Source organism: Garra rufa, chromosome 14 (assembly GCF_049309525.1).
Source record: "Garra rufa chromosome 14, GarRuf1.0, whole genome shotgun sequence".
Lineage (NCBI taxonomy): Eukaryota > Metazoa > Chordata > Actinopteri > Cypriniformes > Cyprinidae > Garra > Garra rufa.
The window spans coordinates 22,952,223-22,973,347 of NC_133374.1; the positions used below are offsets into that span (position 1 = coordinate 22,952,223).

A 21,125-nucleotide genomic window follows, 5' to 3' on the forward strand; every position below is an offset into this window, starting at 1 on the left:
TAATACTAATGTAAAGTAAGTCAAATGATTTATTCACATATGATAAAACTGGAGAAATACTTGGTAGTGTGAACTATAATATATATATTTTTTTTATTAAACAACACCTTCAAAATCATGTCTACTAGCTGGAATAAACACTTTTAGCTCTGCACAAACATGTCTTTACGACACAAGAACAGGATGGGTGTGAAAGGCTACCACTGCAAAGTCAATTGTTTCTCATTTCTATCCAAAACGTACAACAATTGGAGCCCCACCTTCTGCTAACCAATGACCTGTGGCTTATGAGTCTGAAATTGGAAAACAGTACTGAATTCATTTAAACTCAAGCTCAAAACTTAAGACAAACTTTAAAAAAATAGTTCTCACAAAAATAAAAATTCTGTCATCATTTACTTACCCTCAAGTCATTCCAACCCTCTGTATGAATGTATTTTCTTTTGTGGAACACGACAGAAAACAGTTTGAAGAATATTAGGAACCAAATAAGTTGGTTACCATTGATTTATCATTTTACTGACAAAAATGGCTAAAACATCTTATTTTATGTTTCACAGAATGTTTGGAATGATATGAGGATGAGTAAATGATGACAGAATTTTTATTTTTGGGTGGACTATCACACAGGAATGTTTTTCTTTCTGGCAAACACAATTAAACCTTTTATGGAGTGATCAGTTTTGACCCTGCTCTGATGGGTCGTAAGGCACAATAAGGCAAAACACACATCCTGCTTCTTGGAAAGCCCTCTTCATCTCCACCTAGTGGCACAACACAAGATGTTTACACTGAGACGGAACAATATTATGTAATATTAAATAAGACTATATAAAAAACATTTCTTGAGCACTAATTTGTGCATTTTAAAATACATTAAACTAGTAAACAGTTATTTTAAATTGTAATAATATTCAACACTATATTCAATTCCATTGTGAGCATGAGACTTCTTTCAAAAACAATTTAAATCCTACCAAACTCAAACGCTAGCATATATTTATGTTTGATATGATTTTGTATTCATAATGTCTAAATATAGAATTACTTAAATTATAAACCAAATACATTAAAATTAGTTCTGTTGAGGTCAAAAGTTTACACACACACACACACACACACACACACACACACACACACACACACACACACACACACACACACACACACACACACACACACACACACACACACACACACACACACACACACACACACACACAGAATCTGCAAAATGGTAATTCTTTTAGCAATAAGAAGGATCATGCAAAATGCATGTTATTTTTTATTTAGTACTGACCTGAATAAGATATTTCACATAAAAGACATTTAAATATAGTCCACAAGAGAAAATAATAATTGAATTTAAATGACCATTTTCAAAAGTTTATATACACTTGATTCTTAACACTGTGTTGTTACCTGAATGATCCACAGCTGTGTTTATTTTTTTGTTTAGTGATAGTTGTTCATGAGTCCCTTGTTTGTCCTGAACATTTAAACTGCCCGCTGTTCTTCAGAAAAATCCTTCAGGTCCCACAAATTCTTTGGTTTGTCAGCATTGTTATGTATTTGAACCATTTCCAACAATGATTGTACAATTTTGAGATCCATCTTTTCACACTGAGGACAACCGAGCAACTATTACAGAAGTTTCAAACGCTCACTGATGCTCCAGAAGGAAAAACAACTCATTAAGAGCCAGGGGTGTAAACTTTTGAACGAATGGAAGATGTGTACATTTTTCTTATTTTGCCTAAATATCATATTTTATTTTCATTTAGTACTGCCCTTCAGAAGCTACAGAAGATATTTACGTTTCCCAGAAGACAAAATAAGTTAAATTTACCCTGATCATCAAATTCAAAATGGCATCTGTATATATTCAATTATTATTTTCTCTTGTGGACTATATGTAAATGTCTTTTATGTGAAATATCTTATTCAGGTCAGTACTAAATCAAAAATAAAATGCATCTTGTAAGATCCCTCTTATTTTGGTCAAATAATTAACATTTTGCACAATCTGCAAGGTGTATGTAAACTTTTGACCTCAAGTGTATCTAAAGCAAAAACATTGATTATTTATACAATTTCCAACAGTACATGAACAGCTCTGAGCAGAATCGCGACAGAACGTTTTTTCCCCAATTACAGTAATTGACAAATCATTTTTAAATTTAATTAAATTAAAAACAAGATCCACTATACCAGCCGCTCAGGATCCATACACAATCCAACCACAGCACCGCCGCTGCCAGGCAATTTGACTGCAGATCCAAACTACACAGACAACAAAGAATCTTTTAGATGTGCTGCTTGTTTTCTGGAGGTCACATTACTTCTAGTAGCATTAGTAGTGCATTTTCGAAATAACTCAAGGTACAAGTTACAAGATCTTTAGAAAATTATGCATTTACTTACCTGTCTCGCAATCTGTGCCATTTTCAGACTTCCAGGGCCCAAACAACCATCAGTATACACCGATCTGATGGACAAATTGCAACTTCAACAATGGCATATATAAAATTGTATTAAATACAAGCAGTCAAACTTCTATTAAGCTCAGTCTGAGTTTGACGGATGGACAAAAGCATCATACCGACGTAGCTCAAAGTTTTCATCCATGAGCTGTGCAAGTCTGAGCCAGTCTTTACATTGAAAGGCACCCCTGCATAGATAAGAAAAGCATCTTTTTCATTGACCACTTGTTATCATGAATGCACAGTAAAGCTACTACAGCATGAAAAGTGTAACACTACAATTACTGAAAGACAAATATTCTAAGATATACCAACCGGGCTTGATCTGTGAGTTCAGCAAATGATTTCATAGCTTCAACAACAGCAGATTCACCTGTTTAGAAAGGAAATGACTTACAAAAGGCTTTATTTATTTACAGTTAACACAAACTAGTACATAAAGCAGGACTTACCGTTCAACCAGCGCTGTCTAACATTACTGTGAATCCGTCCAGAATCACTTGGATCGCTCAAATAGGCTAGCCAGAACAAGGGAAGATCGCTCATGTCCAAGGGAATGTACTCTCCTATAGAAATTCATATTTTGACAAAGTAAAGCATCATAAAATTTAAGTTTTCAACATTTATAACAATAAGAAATGTTTCTTGAGCGCCAAATTAGCATATTAGAATGATTTCTGAAGGATCATGTAACACTGAAGACTGGACTGATGATGCTGAAAATTCAGCTTTGCCTTCACAGGAATAAATTGAAAGTATATGAAAATAGACTTATTTAAATGATAACAGAATTCTGCAATATTGCTTTTTTGTTCTGTCAAATAAATGCTGGTGAGCACAAAATACTTGGTGACACTTTATAATAACGTTCAGTTGTAAGTCATTTATAAGTGGTTAGTTAATGATAAAATAATGATTTGCAAAACATTCATAAATGTTTAATAAGTGATATGCTAACAATTTGTGTATATTTCGCTAATTCATTTACAAGTTATTTACAAGCAATTAGTTCAAACATTTACAAGTGATTAGATAATGATGAACTAATAATTTACAAAACATGATTATACGTTCACAAATGATTATTAAGTAATAGGCTAACAATTTACAAATCTGTCGTTATTTATCTTAAAAAAAAATAGCATATCATGAAATAATCAAACAGATCTTTAGTAAGTGGTTAATATGTTACTAGTTAATATATTATTTGTCACTTAAAAATAATTAAAATATCAATCATTTAAATGTTTATCCTTCGCCGAAGATCGCATCATGAATAAATCATTTACAAATCTTTCTGCATCCCCTAATCTAAAGTGTAAACAATTCATCAGTTGTAAATGTTTTACTCATTTTTCAAAGGTCTTTCACCCAGTGTGTATACCCACCTGATGCCCACACAACCTGGAACCGGCAGGTTTGTAAAACATTTACAACTGATGAGTAGTTTACACTTTAGATTAGGGGATGCAGAAAGATTTGTAAATGATTTATTCATTATTTATTCAACAGCTTTTGAATACTTTGAAGTGTGTACTGCAATGTAAGGGCTGACTGGTGAGGGTAAAGATGTCTTCTCTGGCAAACATGAGCTGCGCCCCAAATGACGCACTATATACTCTGCACTTATTCACTATGTACTTATGCACTAATGCACTATGCACCATGTAGTGGATGAATTATATAAGGTTATTTAGTATTTTATAACACCCTAAACAAACTTTCACAGGAACCTCAATTTTTTCATATCAACTTCAAATTTGGAATAACTTATTTAGATGTAAGACTTCAAACTGATATCACATTTAGGATAAAACCTGTTATGTACAATATGTATTTTATATAAAATATAATAAAAATTGTACAGCGTATTACCTTTACAGTAAATTTAAACTTCTGTAATTTGTTAATACTTTTTTTTAATTCTGCTTCTGCAGTAATCTGCTGATTGCTTTGTTTAAAAAGAGACCTACCTTAGATCCAAAGTGTTGATGAATTACAATTTAAGTTTGGATAAACTTAAAAAATGGGGGTGACAGTTAAGGGGTTAACTAGTAATTTTTAACCATTTACTAAGGATCTGTTTGATTATTTCATGATATGCCATTTTTCAGATAATTTACGACAGATGGGTAAATCATTAGCATAGTACTTACGATAAAATTAACATATTACTTATTAATCATTTATTAACACATAGTCATGTTTTGTAAATAATTAGTTCATCATTAACTAATTACTTGTAAATTAATTTGTAAATGACTTGTAAATGAATTAACAAAACATACACAAATTGTTAGCATATCACTTAATAATCATTTGTGAATGTTTTGTAAAATTATTATTTCATCATTAACTAATCACTTATAAAAGACTTACAACTGAAGGTTATTATAAAGTGTTACCATTTAGGTTCAAAAACAGTACCATAACCCCGCTCATCCATCAGCTGTTTGTTGAAGTCCATGTAAACCAAGCCTTCATAGACCTACAGTATTGGAAAGTTAATAGAGAGACAATCATGTTCCACACATTGCAAGACAGATGAGTCAAATAATTATTAATATACACACCTGCACAACTCGATCCTGTAGACCAGCTGTGATGAACAGCTCATCAGTCTCTACGTTGAGAATGAAGTTGGCTCTGATTGGTTTAGGAAGATCCTGTTCCATGATAAAAACAATTTATAAGCTATAAAGTTCATTTAAACATAAAATTAAATTATAAATCAATCCACTGACTCATGAATGCTGAACATACATTGTCTGTGATGTTGTAGAACTTCATCAGGCACTTCAAGGTGGCAGATACAATCGCACTGTACAGAAAACACCCAAGTGGTAATCTTACAATACTTAAATTTGACTGATAACAATGTTTTAAATCAAGCATCCACTTTCAAGATCAAACATCAAGTGTATTTAAACTTAAATAGTATCATATATTATGATAGACTCTAAATCACATGATTTTTTAAAGGACACGAATAAGCTTTTTTGAAGCTGACTGTTAATCTTTATTTGGATTTGTAGTAAACACACAACTCACCTACTGCCAGCTAAACCCTAAAAGTCAAAAGAAATGTAGTACAAAGTTATTCCATCAAAACAGAGTTTTAACTCTAGATAATCAGCTGCATATATATATATATATATATATATATATATATATATATAAAGTCTTACCACTTGCCGAGGAATGTTTGTGTCGTACTTGAGAGTAAAGTTCTGCTTGGACAGAGCAATGCTGTCCGCAAAAAAAAGCAGCATAAAAGAAAGAAATGAGTGTCTCAATAGAAAATTGAAGTTGAATTCTTATGTTTATGAATGGATTGCAGCATCTCACCCTTGTTCAGAGCAGAACTGGTAGAACTTTTTACAGGTGGCTTGCAGAAGTCTCAGACCTCCCAGATACCTGGTAGATAATTATTAATAAAAATAATATGATTTGTTCACTTTCAGAATACAAATTTCTAGGGATGCACGATATGTATCGGTCGATAACTTGCGCGTTTTGTCAGTAAAGCCGGTTCTGTAATCAGCGGTAAATGCCATCAGGTGCGTGATTTCACGTTGAGCCGTATATACTACACACAGCCGTTGTTTACAGACGAGCTGCGCACATTCACACTGATAATGAACATTGCTATGCGCAGCTCGTCGGTAAACAACGGCTGTGTGTAGTATATACGGCTCAACGTGAAATCACGCACCTGATGGCATTTACTGCTGATTACAGAACCGGCTTTATTGACAAAACGCGCAAGCTTTATCGACCGATTGGTATCGGTGCATCCCTACAAATTTCCTTATAATTTACTCACCTATGTCATCCAAGATGTTCATCCAGTCAAAGGTTTTTGAGGCAGACATTCCAAGATTTTTCACCATAAAGTGGACTTCAATGGTGGTCAATGGGTTGATGGTCCAAATTGCAGTTCTAATGCAGCTTCAAAGGGCTCTACACTATCCCAGTTGAGGAATAGCGAAATGATCAATCATTTAAAAAAATAAAAAATAAAAAGTACATACTTTTTAACAACAAATGTTCATCGTGCACTACCTCAACGTGTGATACAGGTAAAAAAGTAACGACCTAGTCGGCAGTTGCGAATGCGTATCACATAGTGTGAGATGAGAATTGGCGGTTAAAAAGTATGTTAAGTTTTTTTTTTTTTTTAAATATATAAAAAAAGACCAATCATTTTGGTAGATAAGACTCTTATTCCTTGGCTGGGATCGTGTAGAGCCCTTTGAAGCTGCATTGAAACTAGTTTGGACCTTCAACCAGTTGATCCCCATTTAAGTCCACTGTATAGAGAAAAATCCTGGAATGTTTTCCTCAAAAACCTTAACCTTAAAAAAAGACATGAACATCTTGGATGACATGGTGATGAGTAAATCAGCAGGCCATTTTTATTCTAGAAGTGAACTGGATCTGCAAACCATATTTTTCTGTTCTACTGTTTTAGCAAAGCAAAGCAATAAAAATCATAAACAAACACTTGGTATATGACTGGACAAACCCTTCTTTCCGGCTGATTCGAAAAAGATCCTGCAAGCTTCCGAATTCTGTTGGGTCGTTCAGAGGATGAGGTAGAAGGACCTTGAAAAAATACAGTGAGATGAGTGAACAGTGCTTTGCTTGTGTCATTGACATCTCATTTCAATTTGTTTTTATTTACCAGAGCCTGGCTCTCCATGAGCGTGACCTCAGCCCAGAAGTTAGTGATGCTCATAGCAATAGTTTTCCCATTGAAACCATCAGATGGGTTCCCCATGAGTCCAACCCTGTGAATCAACACACAGAAACATATGGTTATGATGAAAAGTAGGCATTTGTGGATAAATAACTAATGTGTTCTGCCTGACCTGGCATATGAGCGACATGTAATGGGTTTAAATGGGGACAGCTGTGGCTTTGAAGAATAGTGTGCAAGCCACTTTGTGTAATCAGACAGACCCTGTAATAACAGATGTTAAAATACTCAAAATGCATTAATACAAAATTTATGTTTGAACATTTACTTACATACTAGCATTCAGCAAGGAAGCATTAAATTAATCAAAAGTGACAGTTATTTATTCATCATTTTCAGCAAAAAATAATAAGCAGGACAACTGCTTTCAACACAGATGATATGAATTGTTTCTTGAGCACCAAATCAGCATTTTAGAGTGATTCCTGAAGGATCATGTTAGACTTGTAGTCAAGACCGCCTAAACCGAGACCAAGACACTACCAAGAAGGTATCGAGACCAAGACAAGACCAAGACCAAGACCAAGACAGACCATGTCAAGACCAAGACCAAGTCGAGACCAAGACCAATACCAAGTCGAGACCGGAGAAAAAAAACAGACTAGTATTGAAGCCAAGGCTAATTTAGTTTAGCTTTTTTAAATGTGTTTTATTTTAGTATAGTTTTCAAATTTTCAATAAAATTTAGTTTAGTTTTTATTAGTTTCATTAACATTTTTTTTTAGTTTTAGTTTAGTTTCTATATTGTGAACACATTTCTATTTAGGTTTTATATAGTTTAGTTTCAGTTTTAGTTTGAGGTTTTTTTTTAGATTAAATAGAGATTCTAAACTAAGCAAAATAATGTGAGACAAAATATTAATTGCTTCAGTCTATTTAAAAGTGTTTAATTCATTTTAATGAATTATTAATAATGTAATAAATATTTATATTTAAAATAGAATGTTTAACACACCAATTTTTTATATTAAATTTATGAAAAAGTGGTTTGAATGAATAAATGACTTGCTCACAAAAACATCACTGGATGAATCTGCATTTTTGACTCAATCTCTATTCATTGACAAATACATTTTTTAACAGTTGTTTCCATCTAGTGGCGAAACAATGCAATCGACACAAACGTTATTTGAAGCACTTTCAAAAGATGAAGTGCTGTTTTAATTTCTAACGTAGACATCACATCAGTGTTTATATCCAAACTATGACCTTTAATCAGAATATTGCTGTGATAATATGAATGACTGGGTATTTGAAAAGACTGTTTGTGAAGCTGTTTTTTTTACATTAACATGATGACAGCTCTCTCTGTTAGCGGCAGTGCAAATACAGATTTGAATCTAAGACTTTTTCAAAGGTTTAATAGACACGGGAAAGCGTTGTCATTTACAAATGAGATCGCGTGCGTGTTTGAATGTCTATCCTTAAACGATTAAGCAGCTCCAGTATATTGGCTTGATCGCAAAATATTAATGTTTCATTATCAAATGTTGTGTTGTCCTGGATACCAAAGATTCTAGAGCGTGTAGGTTTTTTTTTTTTTTTTTTTTGAGCGTGTAGTACTGCTAAATCTCCGACCACTATGACGGTCTGACACAGCGAGACCTTGACAAGACCGAGTGGTCCGAGACCAAGACAAGACCAAGACCAAAGACCGTCAAGGCCGTGACAAGACCGAGACCACGTAAAAGTGGTCTCGAGACCAAGACCGGGCTCGAGACATACATCACTAGATCATGTAACACTGAAGACTGGAGTCAAATGAGGACTTTTGATCAAATACATGCAGCCTACTGTATACAATGAGCATAAGAAACGGCTTTCAAAAACTTTCTTTCCCAAGCTTACATTTCACAAATATATATATGTAAAGTCATATAAATACATAAGATTAATCCAAAATAATGCTACATTTGTACTCACCACTTGTCCAATTAGTTGAAATCCTGTTGGTAACTTCATCCCATAAACAGGAACTTTCTCCTCATTTATAAGCCATTCCTACAATCAGGAAAGTTCTAATAAAATTAACATTACATCTGAAGTCACACAAAACAAAGCCTTGATGCTTTACATTTTGAAATTCAAAGATAATTTAAACACTGACCCAAAACTTGCCAAAGGTTTTATCATTAACGTCTGGGTGTTGAATGAGGAATTCAGAGATGTGCGGTAAGGACTCTTTGCGCAGGCAGTAGAACACCACACTGGCCAGACGAGAAGCGGTGATACCCTCCTGAGGCTTTTCAAGGAATCGCATGACCCTGTTATGAGCACAAGTTTAGAGGCTTGTAATAAATGCTTAAACCAGGAACATCCAATTCTACCTGGAAGGCCACTGCCCTGCAGAAATGAGCTCCAAAAACAATTAAACACACCTGAAATAACCAAAGTCTTTAGAATTACTGCAATCTTCCAAGTAGGTAAGTTGGAGCTAAACTCTGCAGAATCCTCTAGGATAGGACACAGCTTGCTTAAACTTTAAAAAAAGACTTCCACTTAATGGTCGCTTTTTAAAATGACAATAATTTCATACATGTCTAATTGTATGCATATACAGTAAATAAACATAAACAGATATCTGTCAGATGTTTTTCCAGGTACTATTTTTAGGTATGTTTATATTCAATGGTTATGTATTCTGTGTAGTTTCGTATCCATCGGTCAACATGCACTTTAAAATTCCAAAAACATATTTCCGTTCTATGACATACTCAACAGACTAAACTATGGAAGCTCGTTTCCACCATCGAATAAAAAATAATAAAAAAGGTCATTGCGACTTTTTATCTCACAATTCTGACTTTTTTTTTTTTCAGAAATGTAGAATTTTTTTCAGAAACTCGCAATTCTGAGAAATAAAGTCATAATTCTAAAAAATTATGTCAAAAAAGCGAGACATAAACCCATGATTCTGGCTGAAAAAGATTTTCTTTTTCAATTGTGAGTTATTAAGTCAGAATTGTGAGAGATAAACTCGCATTTCTGACAACACATCAGTCTTTTTTTCCCTTTCCAAATTGCACTGTATGACTCACTTTTGCAAATTTGAGTTTATGTCTCACAATTCTGAGAAAAAAAATAAGAATTGCGAGATACAAACTATTGCAATTACCTTTTTTATTTTTTATTCAGCAGCAGAAATGGGCTTCCATACTAAACTCTATAATTTAGAGTGCAAAAACTGGCATGGAACTCTAAATGATAATTTTTTTTAAAAAAGAAAAGAAAGACAGAAAAATCTAGTTAGCTTGGTTATTGTGATTTTTGATGTCAAGATTTCATGATTATGGCCAAATAAAAAAAAAGTATAAATAACCTGCTGAGCTTAGCTAATTGTATACAGTGCCTTGCAAAAATATTCATACCCCTTCATTTTTTTCACATTTTGTTTTGTTGCAGCATTATGTTAAACTGCTTTAAATTACTTTTTTTTCCACATCAATCTACATCTCATACACCATAATGACAAAGCACAAAACAGGTTTGTAACAACTTTGCAAATTTATTAGAAATAAAAAACTGAAAAGATCCTGTTGCATAAGTATTCATAGCCTTTTCTGGGACACTCGAAATTTAGCTCAGGAGCATTCATATTGCTTCTAGTTACTTCACTTCGAGTGGAGTTAAACTTTGGCAAATTCATTTGAATGAGTCTGATTTAGAAAGGCACACACGTCTGTGAAATGCATATCAGAGCAAAACCAAGTCCTGAGGTCAAGATAACTGCCTGTAGAGCTCAGTGACAGACTTGCGTTAAGGCAGTGATCTAGGGAAGAGTTCAGAAAAAAATCTGCTGCATTGAAGGTTCACAGAAGCATGTAGCCTCCATTATACATAATGGAGGATGATTGGAACAACTAGAACTCTAGAAAATGTCTGCCAGCCCCCATCCAAGCTGACAGAGCTTGAGAGGTGAAAAGGTGAGGCAAATAATGGCAGATAATTGCCAAATGCAGATGTGCAAAGCTTGTCACATCATACCCAAAAAGACTTGAGGCTGTAAAGGTGCTTCAACTATGTACTGAGTTAAGGCTATGAATACTTTTATGCAATGTGCTTATTTCAGTGTTTTATTTTTAATACATTTGTAAAATTTGCAAATCTGTTTTTTGCTTTGTCATTATTATGGTGTATGGATTGTAAATTGATGTGGGGAAAAACTAATTTAAAGCAGTTTAACATAATGCTGCAACAAAACGTGAAAAAAAAATGAAGGGGTATGAATACTTTTGCAAGGCACTGTATCATATCAGAGGGTGCTTTTTCCCTGAAAATCACAACAATGTGACATGTCTCACCGATGGGTGTTTGGACAAACTTCAACAATTCCTCTGGTGTAACTCTTTTCTCCTGACTCCAGCTCATAATATATAGCAAGTTCTCCAGGCTGAAGAATCAAATAGGTAATGAGAATTACAATTGAGTATGAATTATACAAATTATTTCAACAAGGTACATGAGTGGAAACAGATGAAATAGTGATGAATGAGAATAAACACAGCTGCATGTGTGCAGTTTTAGCATACAGTAAATACGGTAATAACTGGATATGGCGCAAACAGGAAAGTACAAATCAGTATGAACCTAGTTGGGTCACTGTGTATGACATCTCACCCACTAGAATAAACCTGTAACAACACAATCAATTTGACTCTTACCTTAGATCTGAAAAAGCGAATGACTTGTGCAATATCAAAGTTCTGATCGGCGCAAAGCATGTCTCCTGCTATCTGCAAATGCAAAATGTGAATTCTGAAAACAGCCACTCAAATTTAAGATTTAAAAGAATAATAACTCAAAAATGAAAATCTGCTCAAACTTCACTCACCCTCAGGCCATCCAAAATGAAATTATAGAGGAGTTTGTTTCTTCATCAGAACAGATCTGAAGAAATTTTGCATTGCATCACTTGCTCACCAATGTATCTTTTTTATTGAATCGATGCCGTCAGAATGAGAGTCCAAACATCACAGTTATCCACAAGTATCCACACGGCTCCAGCTGTTTTTTGTAATAAACAAATCCATCATCACAATGTTCAAACAATGTTCATATGTTTTTAATAGAGGCTCTATTCTACAATATTGATTTCTCCAGTGAAAAAGTGGTCTCGCCTGAATCAGAAAACAAATACTGTATGAACAGATCAGAAGCCGCTTAAAAGCAAAAACAGTTTGAAAAAGCGCTAAAAAACATGTTGGATTTTGATGGGAGAGAACAAGAGCAGATGGAAGCATTATTATAGATTATGCACTCATTTTTTGGTAACTTAAATGCATTTTTGATAGATTTGTATCTTTTCACTTTATAAGGCATTAATCAATAGACTGGATTTGTGTGGATTACTTGTGGATTATTGTGATGCTTTTATCAGCATTCTGAACTCTCATTCTCATGGCACCCATTCACTGCAGAGGATCCATTGATGAGCAAGTGATTAAATGTTTCCCCAAATCCATTCCGATGAAAAAACAAACTCATCTGCATCTGGGATGATCTGAGGGTGAGTACATTTTCAGTAGAATTTAATTTTTTTGGTCAAACGGAATAGGGTCTGGAAAAAGCCCATACCACTATGATGTCATCTTGTAGCTGTCGGCTTCGGATGGCCAACTCAAGATCTGCGACAGCCCCGAGTCTGTCGTCCAAAGTAGTGCTGCCATCATTCACAACATTCTCCACTGGAAAGTCATTTGCTGTTGCCCACCGTTCATAGTGTTTGTATCTGAAATTAACACAATTTTGAAAAAATACACAATCTGAAATAATCTTAAAGGGATAGTTCACCCAAAAATGAAAATTCTGTCCTTAATTATTATGCTGATGTTGTTCCAAACCTGTTAGACTGTTGTTCGCCTTCAGAACACAAATTAAGATATATAAATTATGATTTATTTTGTTTGTGTTCTTGGTACCTTTCCGGAACTTGAACACTGTAGGACCCTTGCTGTCTATGCAGGATCAAAAAGCTCTCGGATGTCTTCAAAAATATCTTAATTTGTGTATGTCTCACAGGTTTGGAGCGACATGAGGATAAGTAATTAATGACAGAATTTTCATTTTGCTTGAACTATCCCTTTAATGGCTGCTATTGTGTATCCTAAACATCAAAAGGAAACCACACCTACTGCCCTTATTTACACAAAAGAAAACAAACACTGCACACACATACAAACACACACACACACACACACACACACACACACACACACACACACACACACACACAAAGGTCATGAATGACAAATGACAGCAAAATAGGACTTACTTATCAGCATTCGTAACCAAATAGACTTCACTGAAGAGCTGGCGCCTAAGTGAGAGGGTAAACACTGTATTGCATTAGATTGCCCGGAAAACACCTTTCACAATTATGCTAACAGTACAGTACAACAAATATAATGACTCACGTGTTGACGGTTTCCCACCAGAAATCCAATATTTTCTTTCCTCCGACTCCAGGTAACAGAGCTTTTGGCACACCGGTCAGATGAGCATACAGACCTGTAACATCACTCTTGCGATACAGAGACAAGTTTAGTGAAGCTTAGCATTTAATTGCAAACCTATTCTTATGCGTAGCACACTTTCTCCTTCTCTTTTCTGTCTTGTTTTGAATGTAAACTTATAACGTAGCATTAAAGTCTGCATAAGTGCTGGTTGCAAAACCATACAAAGTTCAGAAATTATTATTTACCTTGATCTGTGTCTCTAAAATGGTGCCGTGCCCTGCAACTAACAATATGCAAATCATTGTTCTGGCTTATTATATATTTGAAATAGCAACACATAATCTTTCCATCACAGGCTCTGCGAAAAGTCCATAGTGCAACTAATAACACAGTTATAAGCGTGAAGTAACTCACGTCACCGGAAACCCTGCAAATTCTTAAAGAAACAGGCTCATAATTTCATTTGTAATGTGGCAAGCCGTTTTAACATTTAATTTTGTTTGTTCACCTTATTCTTAACGCAAAGTAAGCCTATAGATGAGACTTCCAGTTCATTAGCCGCTATAACAGGAATAATAAGTAAACAGTAAAACAGTTTGCACTACAATACTAAAATAATATGATAAGACACACCAATTTACAATATCAAGCAGAAAAACGAGCAGATTTGAGAAGCCAGACCCATCAAATTTACAAATGGCTGCGCCCACTCATATGACAAAAATAAGCTGGATACTATTATTTATTTTTAATTACTAGCAAGTAATCTAATAGTGACTAGTATATAAATACTTGTGCTTATTTAATAGACATAAAATATGTTACTAGTAATAGTTTTTCACTGGTTATGAGCTTTTAATAAGTAATGACTATGCAACCTAGTAATGGCAACCTTTTGTTAATCAACTGAGATAAACACTAGTATCTAATACATTATCTATGCTGAATAAGTGCTAGGAACCCAGAATAGATACTAGTAATAACTAGTAAAATATGTAGCTTAAGCAACTGAAAAAGTTCAAGTAAAAAGCACACTAATTAGGCTAAGTTTACACTACTGCGTTTTCATTTTAAAACACATCACTTTTGCTACGCTTATGTTTACACAACTCAGATGTTTCAAAGCTCAAAAAAATTGGAGACTTTTGAAAATGCTGCAGACCCTGTTTTAGTTTGAAAACTTCGGGGTTGCGTTTTAGTGTAAATAGACCAAAACAGACACTTTTGAAAATTATGGATACCCTTGACGACTATATACACAGTAACATCATGCTCATTATGAATGGTCATGTGACATGCATTTTCGGTTGAGTGGTGTGGACGGATATTGTTTCTGAAACGTTCCTGTGTAGACGAGGATCGTTTTCATTTTAAAACACCATTTTAAAACAAAAATGCACTAGTGCAAAACAGGGCCTTGGAAGTAAATATTGGAAATCTGAACCACAGATGGTAAAATCTGTTAGCAATAAAAATGAAAGTCACTTTTGTGAGGGTAACTAGTTGCAAAGAAATAAGTACTAGTACATGATGAATAAGTGTAAATACAGTAGCCACCATTGGGATAAATACTAATGTCAGAATAAATGCATACTAGTATCTGATAAACAGTTACTAGTAAAATTGGCAAAAACACTACTCACTACTGAAGTAATGTTAAAATGGCCTGCCATTGGTTCATGCTGATAGAGGAAGGTCTACATTGCTGCATGAGCCTTGAGTTTTGCAGTCTTAAGGATTTCCAAATATTTGGTATAAAACAAAAACAGACAAGAATGTCTTCAGAAATGGGAGATAGTTTGTCTATTTCTGTCAATTTCTAAATATTTGGCAAATTAAAAAGCTTAAGAAGACATAACAACATATACTTGTGGAACCTGAGGCATTCAACATAAAACACTCTTAGACCAGAATCTAGAGAATAGTGTTCTGAAGAAATGTGTTATTTAAGTATTCTGCATAGTGAAATCTACTATGACCATTTTGTAAATTGTCAATTAACAGGCAGCTATTTGACATGCTCATTATTTAGACAAAACCTAAACCTGAAAAAAAGTATGAAATATGTGAAAATGTATTCATAACACAAAGATTTAACATTAATAATGTCCACAAAGTTAAGAAGTAACAGTACAAAATAAACAAGTTTTTCTGACCTGTCTTGGTACATAAAAAATAATGCTAAATAACATGAAAGTATGAGGGACACACACAAAAAAATAAAATATGTACATAAGGCAAGATCCCAATGGAGAATCATCACCAGTATGTTGAATACTGCATTATGTAAGTCCTGCATTGTTCAGGGTTGTTTAAAAACATCAGAAAGTTGAATCTCCTGCACTGAATGTTTTTTGATCTAAATTTCCAATACTCCAATGTCCTTTGAACTCTTCACTGGGGATCTGCACTCGCTGCTGCAACTATGCCATGTTGCCGAAGCTGGCTCCTCAAAATTTGATTCTTAGATTTCCAATCTTCCACCTTAAAAAAAAAAAAAAACAATAAGATTAACACAAAAAAGAGAAATAAAACACTAAAGAAAGTTATAGATATCCACATATAGCCTAAACCTTTCTAGCTGATATTGGTTTTGCCATATTCATTTTGAGATTTAATTATGAGTTAATTATTTCTGGTTTACTGTAAAATAAAAACCAGGATCAAAATGATAATTCAAGTGCATATGAAGCCTATTGTAAGCCTATTTTACTGCTGGACCCAGTAATATACCTCTTGCCGTAACAGCTGGTTATCCATCTTCAACCTGTCAAGGCTGTTCAGTTCATCTCCTAACCGGCTGTTACTTTGTCGCAGCTCCTGAATGTAATCGCAGGCCTTTGATAGGATCCCACCCTTACTCTGGTTTACACACAACAGCAAAATTAGATATAATCCACTTTCCTTCACAATTATACTTCCTGCACAATTATATTGTCACAACACTGACACATACCTGTCCAGTTTTAGTGGAATCAATGGTGCAGTCTGGAATTGTTTTGGAGAGCTGAACAATCCAGTTGTTAATTTTGTCTCTACGTCTTCGCTCAACTGTAGTGGTTTGGAAATAATTAACTGCAAATAACTTACACAACTAACCGTATGTAAATTTGAATCATTTTATTTCAGTTACAGTACCTTCATTGTGCTGAGCTCGCCTTTTCTCATCTCTTGAAGTCCTTGGCCCGTCTGTCTTACTGCAAATATTTAAAAAGTATGTTACAACAAATGTTTAAGTTTCTTGGGTTCATTTTGTTTCTACGCTAATACATTAATTCACATGTTCAGCCAACAGATCATTTAAACACACAGTACACTACAGGTCAAAAATGGAATAATTAAGATTTTCTTTATTCTGTATTGAAATGAGCCTCTTATGCTCAAAAAGTTGCATTTACAGTTGTAGTCAAAAGTTTACATACACCTTGTAGAATCAAAATGTTAATTATTTTAGCGAAATAAGAGGGATCATATGAAATGCATGTTATTTTTTATTTAGTACTGACCTGTATAGGATATCTCACACAGAAGACATTTACATACAGTATAGTCCAAAAGAGAAAATCATTTTATAAAATTTTATAAATTTATAAAATAGACCCCTTGTTGGTCCCTTGTTTGTCCTGAACAGTTAAACTGCCCACTGTTCTTCAGAACAAATTCTTCCTGGTTTTTCTGCATTTTTGTGTATTTGAACCCTTTCCGGCAGTGACTGTATTGATTTTGACATCTTTTCACAATAAGAACAACTTAGGGACTCATATGCAACTATTACAGAAGGTTCAAACACTCACTGATGCTCTAGAAGGAAACACAATGCAATAAGAGCTGGGGGAGGGGGGTGAAAACTTTTTTTATTTAAATAATCAGGGTATATGTAACTTACTTTGTGTTCTGGGGAACATTAAAGTATCTTCTGTAGCTTCTGAAAGGCAGTGCTTAATGAAAAAATATATATATTTAGACAAAATATCAAAAATGTAAACAACTCAATTCAAAAGTTTTCAGCCCCAGGCTCTTAATGCATTGTTTTTCATTCTTGAGCATGAGTGAACGTTTGAACCTTCTGTAATAATTGCATACAAGTCCATCAGTTGTCCTCAGTGTGAAAAGATGGATCTCAAAATCATATAGTTGTTGTTGGTAAGGGTTCAAATACACAAAAATGCTAAAAAAACAAACAAACAAACAAATAATTTGTGAAACCTGAAGGATTTTTCTGAAGAACACTGGCCAGTTTAACTGTTCAGGACAAACAAGGGATTCATGAACAACTACCACTAAAAAAACAAAACCCCAGCTGTGGATCATTCAGGTAACAAAGCAGGAATTAAGAATCAAGTGTATGTAAGCTTTAGAACAGGATCATTTTTATAAATCAACTATTATTCTCTCTTGTGGATAATATATAAATGTCTTTTATGTAATGTATCTTATTCAATTTGCAGATTCTGCCAGGTGTATGTAAACATTTGACTTCAACTGTATCTGATTAATATTATCTGATATTACTTACAATACAATTTAAATTGCTACAGACTTCACTTCAGTTTCACATTATCCTTCAGAAATCATTATAATATGCTGATTTGGTGCTCACTTATCAATTATTATAGTCCTAATATCACGGTTTCCACAAAAATATTAAGCGGCACGGCTGTTTTAATCACTGATAATAAGAAGAAATATTTCTTGAGCAGCAAATCAGCAGATTATGATTTCTGAAGTATCATGTGACTGAAGACTGGAGTAATGATGCTGAAGATTCAGCTTTGCATCACAGGAATAATATTTATAATATACTAAAAAACAGTTCAAGCAAACAAATGCAACCTTGATTTAAGAATTTGTTCCAAAAATACAAAAATATTATTTATTCCAAACTTTTAACTGGCAGCTTTTATAGTTTAATATAAAATAGCCTTATGGCATACTTATACTGACATCAAAATAATAAATTGAGTTCACTAATTTGAATTCATTTCTTATTACTGTTTGTGGTCACTAAAAAAGAATGCAAATAAAGATAGCACAACAGCAATAACTAAAAAGAGAAATGATTTAAACAAGGCTTAAAAAGCAACATTACGCATTGTAAGGTTGTGTACGAGGTGCAATAGACCTCTGGTTGGCTCCGGTAAGGACCTCCTGCGGGGACATCATAACATACAACTGACCTAAAGATGGAGCAAAAAACAAATTAACATCAAAAACCCATGCTGTCTTGCAAAAGAAGTGTTGCAACTGAAACTGAAATTTATCATTTATACTAAAAAAGGTTTAATCATGTACCTGCAGGAGCACTTTGACTAAGCAGAGCATCTGAGGCCTGAACACCAGTCACCATGGTCCCAGCTGTTGCATCTGAGATAGTAGCAGGATAATATGTGTAATGGGTTTCTGTGCCATCACCCTCCAAGCCTTCTGACTGAGAGAAAACAGCCTGAAAAACATATGCAAATAATTTGAAATTAAGCGTAATCAGGTTCAATTTTATTCACAGACGTCAGGTAAAACACGAAGCCAATTTGTACCTGCGTAACAGGCTGTGTTGTAGCAGGAAACCCAGTCACTACACTAACAGCTGTTGCACCGTCGGTTTGAGCTTCCAGCTGTCCATCCGCGACTTGGATTACTCGATATGTAACCTGAGGAAAATGTAAAAAATAAGTGTTTTTATGCAACATAATCTTACACTTGTTTGTAGAAGCTACCTAAAGTGAAAAAAGAGAGATCGCTGCTAAATATTTCTGAATAGTCATCAGGAGGAACACTCTATGGGAACAATTTTGGTGGATTTAAACCTGGTATTAAAGGGATAGTTCACCCAAAAAAGACAATTCTGTAATTAATTAATCTCCCTCATGTTGTTCCAAACCCGCAATACCTTCGTTCATCTTTGGTTGAACCACTGATATCACATGGACTAACTGAACAATGTCCCTGCTACATTTGTTGTCTGGGAACATTTCGGTTACACTGCTGTCTATGAAGGATCAGTAAGCTTTTGGATTTCATCAAAAATAATCTTAATTTGTATTCTGAAGACGAACGAAGGTCTTACAGTTTTGGAACGACATGAGGGTGAGTCATTAATAACAGAATTGTCATTTTTGGGTAAACAACACTAAATATCATTGTAAAATTGTTCTCCATTGTCATCACTGGGTTCTCAGGTTTGAATATAACACTTCCTCCCCATCTCCTACCTGCCCTGAGGGAGGGTACAGCTCCCCTACCTGCCCCCCAGCTCCCTCGGTCTTGAAGAGATATTTAATTGGCTGCTCCGAGGAGAAAGTAGAAGCAGACTGAATAGTTGTGATTGCCGATGGGTCCTCTGCAGTAGCAACTGCCCCTGAGAGAGAGAGGGAAAAACACACACACACACACACACACACACACACACACACACACACACACACACACACACACACACACACACATTAATTCTCACTGTTTATTTAAAAATAAACTTGCATTTCTGCATCGTGCTTAATGTTATAATACCTTCTTCAAGGACTGAAACATTGACATCAGGTTCAGAACTTTTCTGTTGTCTGAAAACACAACATTTGCATTATTAAATATGTAGTTCAAAAAGACAGAACTGTATAATTGAACTATTTAGTTACTTGCTACCAACCCTTTCATGTCCACAGTCAGTATGTAACAGGCAAAATGCCTTCACTCCCTGTTGCCTGATCAAACCTGTATTGGATGCAACAATAGTAAAAAACATTAGTATGAAAATATTTGTGAAAATATGTATGTGTGTGCTTTATAAAATACGCATTTTAACAGTTATTAACAGAACTGGCCAACAGGAGTCACTCCTTACATCAGTACCATGGTTGTGTAATGCACGATAAATATTTTACAATAAATAAATATTATATTAGCTGCACAAGGCTAACTAAATTGTGCATACAAAAGGATTTTCTAATCCATACAAATGGAGATTATATTTGACTCTGTTAGCTAGCTAGCTATCAGTGCTATCCGGCAGGCTTAGACAAAAAACATACGTGTTTTAAATAAACCGCGTACACTAATAAATCTCTTGCACCTGCATATATACATCATTAAATTGGTGTTGAAATATACAAAAGAAACATGTGTTTTTATTTATATCTCACCGTTTGCTGTTCCTGTACCGTCTTGCTTACAACGGGAGCAACCGGAGCGGTTCGCTTCTGCGCATGCGCACAGAGTCGACTCCAGTAGCAGTAGTATCCCAATGGTTTTAAGGAACTTGTATAAGGACTGTAAAAACAGTGTACAGGTGTAATTGTTATGTAGGGAAGTAAACCATGAGCTACGGCCGTGCAGCGAATCGACCTAAAATTTAATAACAGATGTACATTTCACGTACAAATGTTTGAGTCCAAATTTGAGTGTCAAAATGGAACTTATATCTGAAGACAA

The 21,125-nt window shown here is 34.5% G+C and overlaps 2 protein-coding genes across 5 annotated transcripts; both read right to left on the reverse strand.

Moving 5' to 3' along the window:
- Window positions 1-11: 11 nt before the first annotated feature.
- On the reverse strand, window positions 12-15,362 carry gkup (glucuronokinase with putative uridyl pyrophosphorylase). The gene is made up of 23 exons (XM_073817242.1): window positions 13,946-15,362; window positions 13,659-13,765; window positions 13,517-13,561; window positions 12,820-12,973; window positions 11,907-11,978; window positions 11,547-11,635; window positions 9,353-9,509; window positions 9,169-9,246; window positions 7,358-7,449; window positions 7,171-7,276; window positions 7,012-7,091; window positions 5,832-5,900; window positions 5,672-5,732; window positions 5,535-5,551; window positions 5,247-5,304; window positions 5,057-5,149; window positions 4,911-4,971; window positions 2,936-3,049; window positions 2,799-2,856; window positions 2,603-2,671; window positions 2,425-2,488; window positions 2,212-2,283; window positions 12-764 (listed from the first exon to the last, which is right to left on the reverse strand). The coding sequence occupies exons 1-23, from the start codon at window positions 14,000-14,002 to the stop codon at window positions 678-680; spliced, it is 1,860 nt and encodes a 619-aa protein (XP_073673343.1). The 5' UTR covers window positions 14,003-15,362; the 3' UTR covers window positions 12-677.
- Window positions 15,363-15,615: 253 nt separating this feature from the next.
- Window positions 15,616-20,894, reverse strand: usf1 (upstream transcription factor 1). 4 transcript variants are annotated; one of them, XM_073817246.1, is made up of 11 exons: window positions 20,837-20,894; window positions 20,344-20,408; window positions 20,208-20,257; window positions 19,940-20,055; window positions 19,235-19,348; window positions 18,993-19,143; window positions 18,823-18,877; window positions 16,839-16,897; window positions 16,657-16,751; window positions 16,434-16,562; window positions 15,616-16,184 (listed from the first exon to the last, which is right to left on the reverse strand). In XM_073817246.1, exons 2-11 carry the CDS (start codon window positions 20,349-20,351, stop codon window positions 16,095-16,097), a joined length of 867 nt encoding a protein of 288 aa, XP_073673347.1. In that variant the 5' UTR covers window positions 20,352-20,408; window positions 20,837-20,894; the 3' UTR covers window positions 15,616-16,094. The 4 variants fall into 4 exon arrangements, with proteins under 4 accessions (XP_073673347.1, XP_073673345.1, XP_073673346.1 ...); XM_073817244.1 differs by having other exon boundaries at window positions 18,790-18,877; XM_073817245.1 differs by having other exon boundaries at window positions 19,910-20,055.
- Between the last annotated feature and the right edge of the window lie 231 nt (window positions 20,895-21,125).

What these genes read in the sequence shown, in the direction of transcription:
- usf1 (XM_073817243.1), bottom strand. An exon ending in TGTTTCAGTCCTTGAAGAAG is followed by an intron (nt 20,056 to 20,207) that starts GTATTATAACAT and finishes TCTCTCTCTCAG; the next exon opens with GGGCAGTTGCTACTGCAGAG. An exon ending in TGTACCCTCCCTCAGGGCAG is followed by an intron (nt 19,349 to 19,909) that starts GTAGGAGATGGG and finishes CATTTTCCTCAG; the next exon opens with GTTACATATCGAGTAATCCA.
- gkup (XM_073817242.1), bottom strand. Translation starts at nt 14,002, where the DNA reads ATGATTTGCATATTGTTAGTTGCAGGGCACGGCACCATTTTAGAGACA. An exon ending in AAACCTTTGGCAAGTTTTGG is followed by an intron (nt 9,247 to 9,352) that starts GTCAGTGTTTAA and finishes TCCTGATTGTAG; the next exon opens with GAATGGCTTATAAATGAGGA. An exon ending in TCTACAACATCACAGACAAT is followed by an intron (nt 5,150 to 5,246) that starts GTATGTTCAGCA and finishes ATCATGGAACAG; the next exon opens with GATCTTCCTAAACCAATCAG.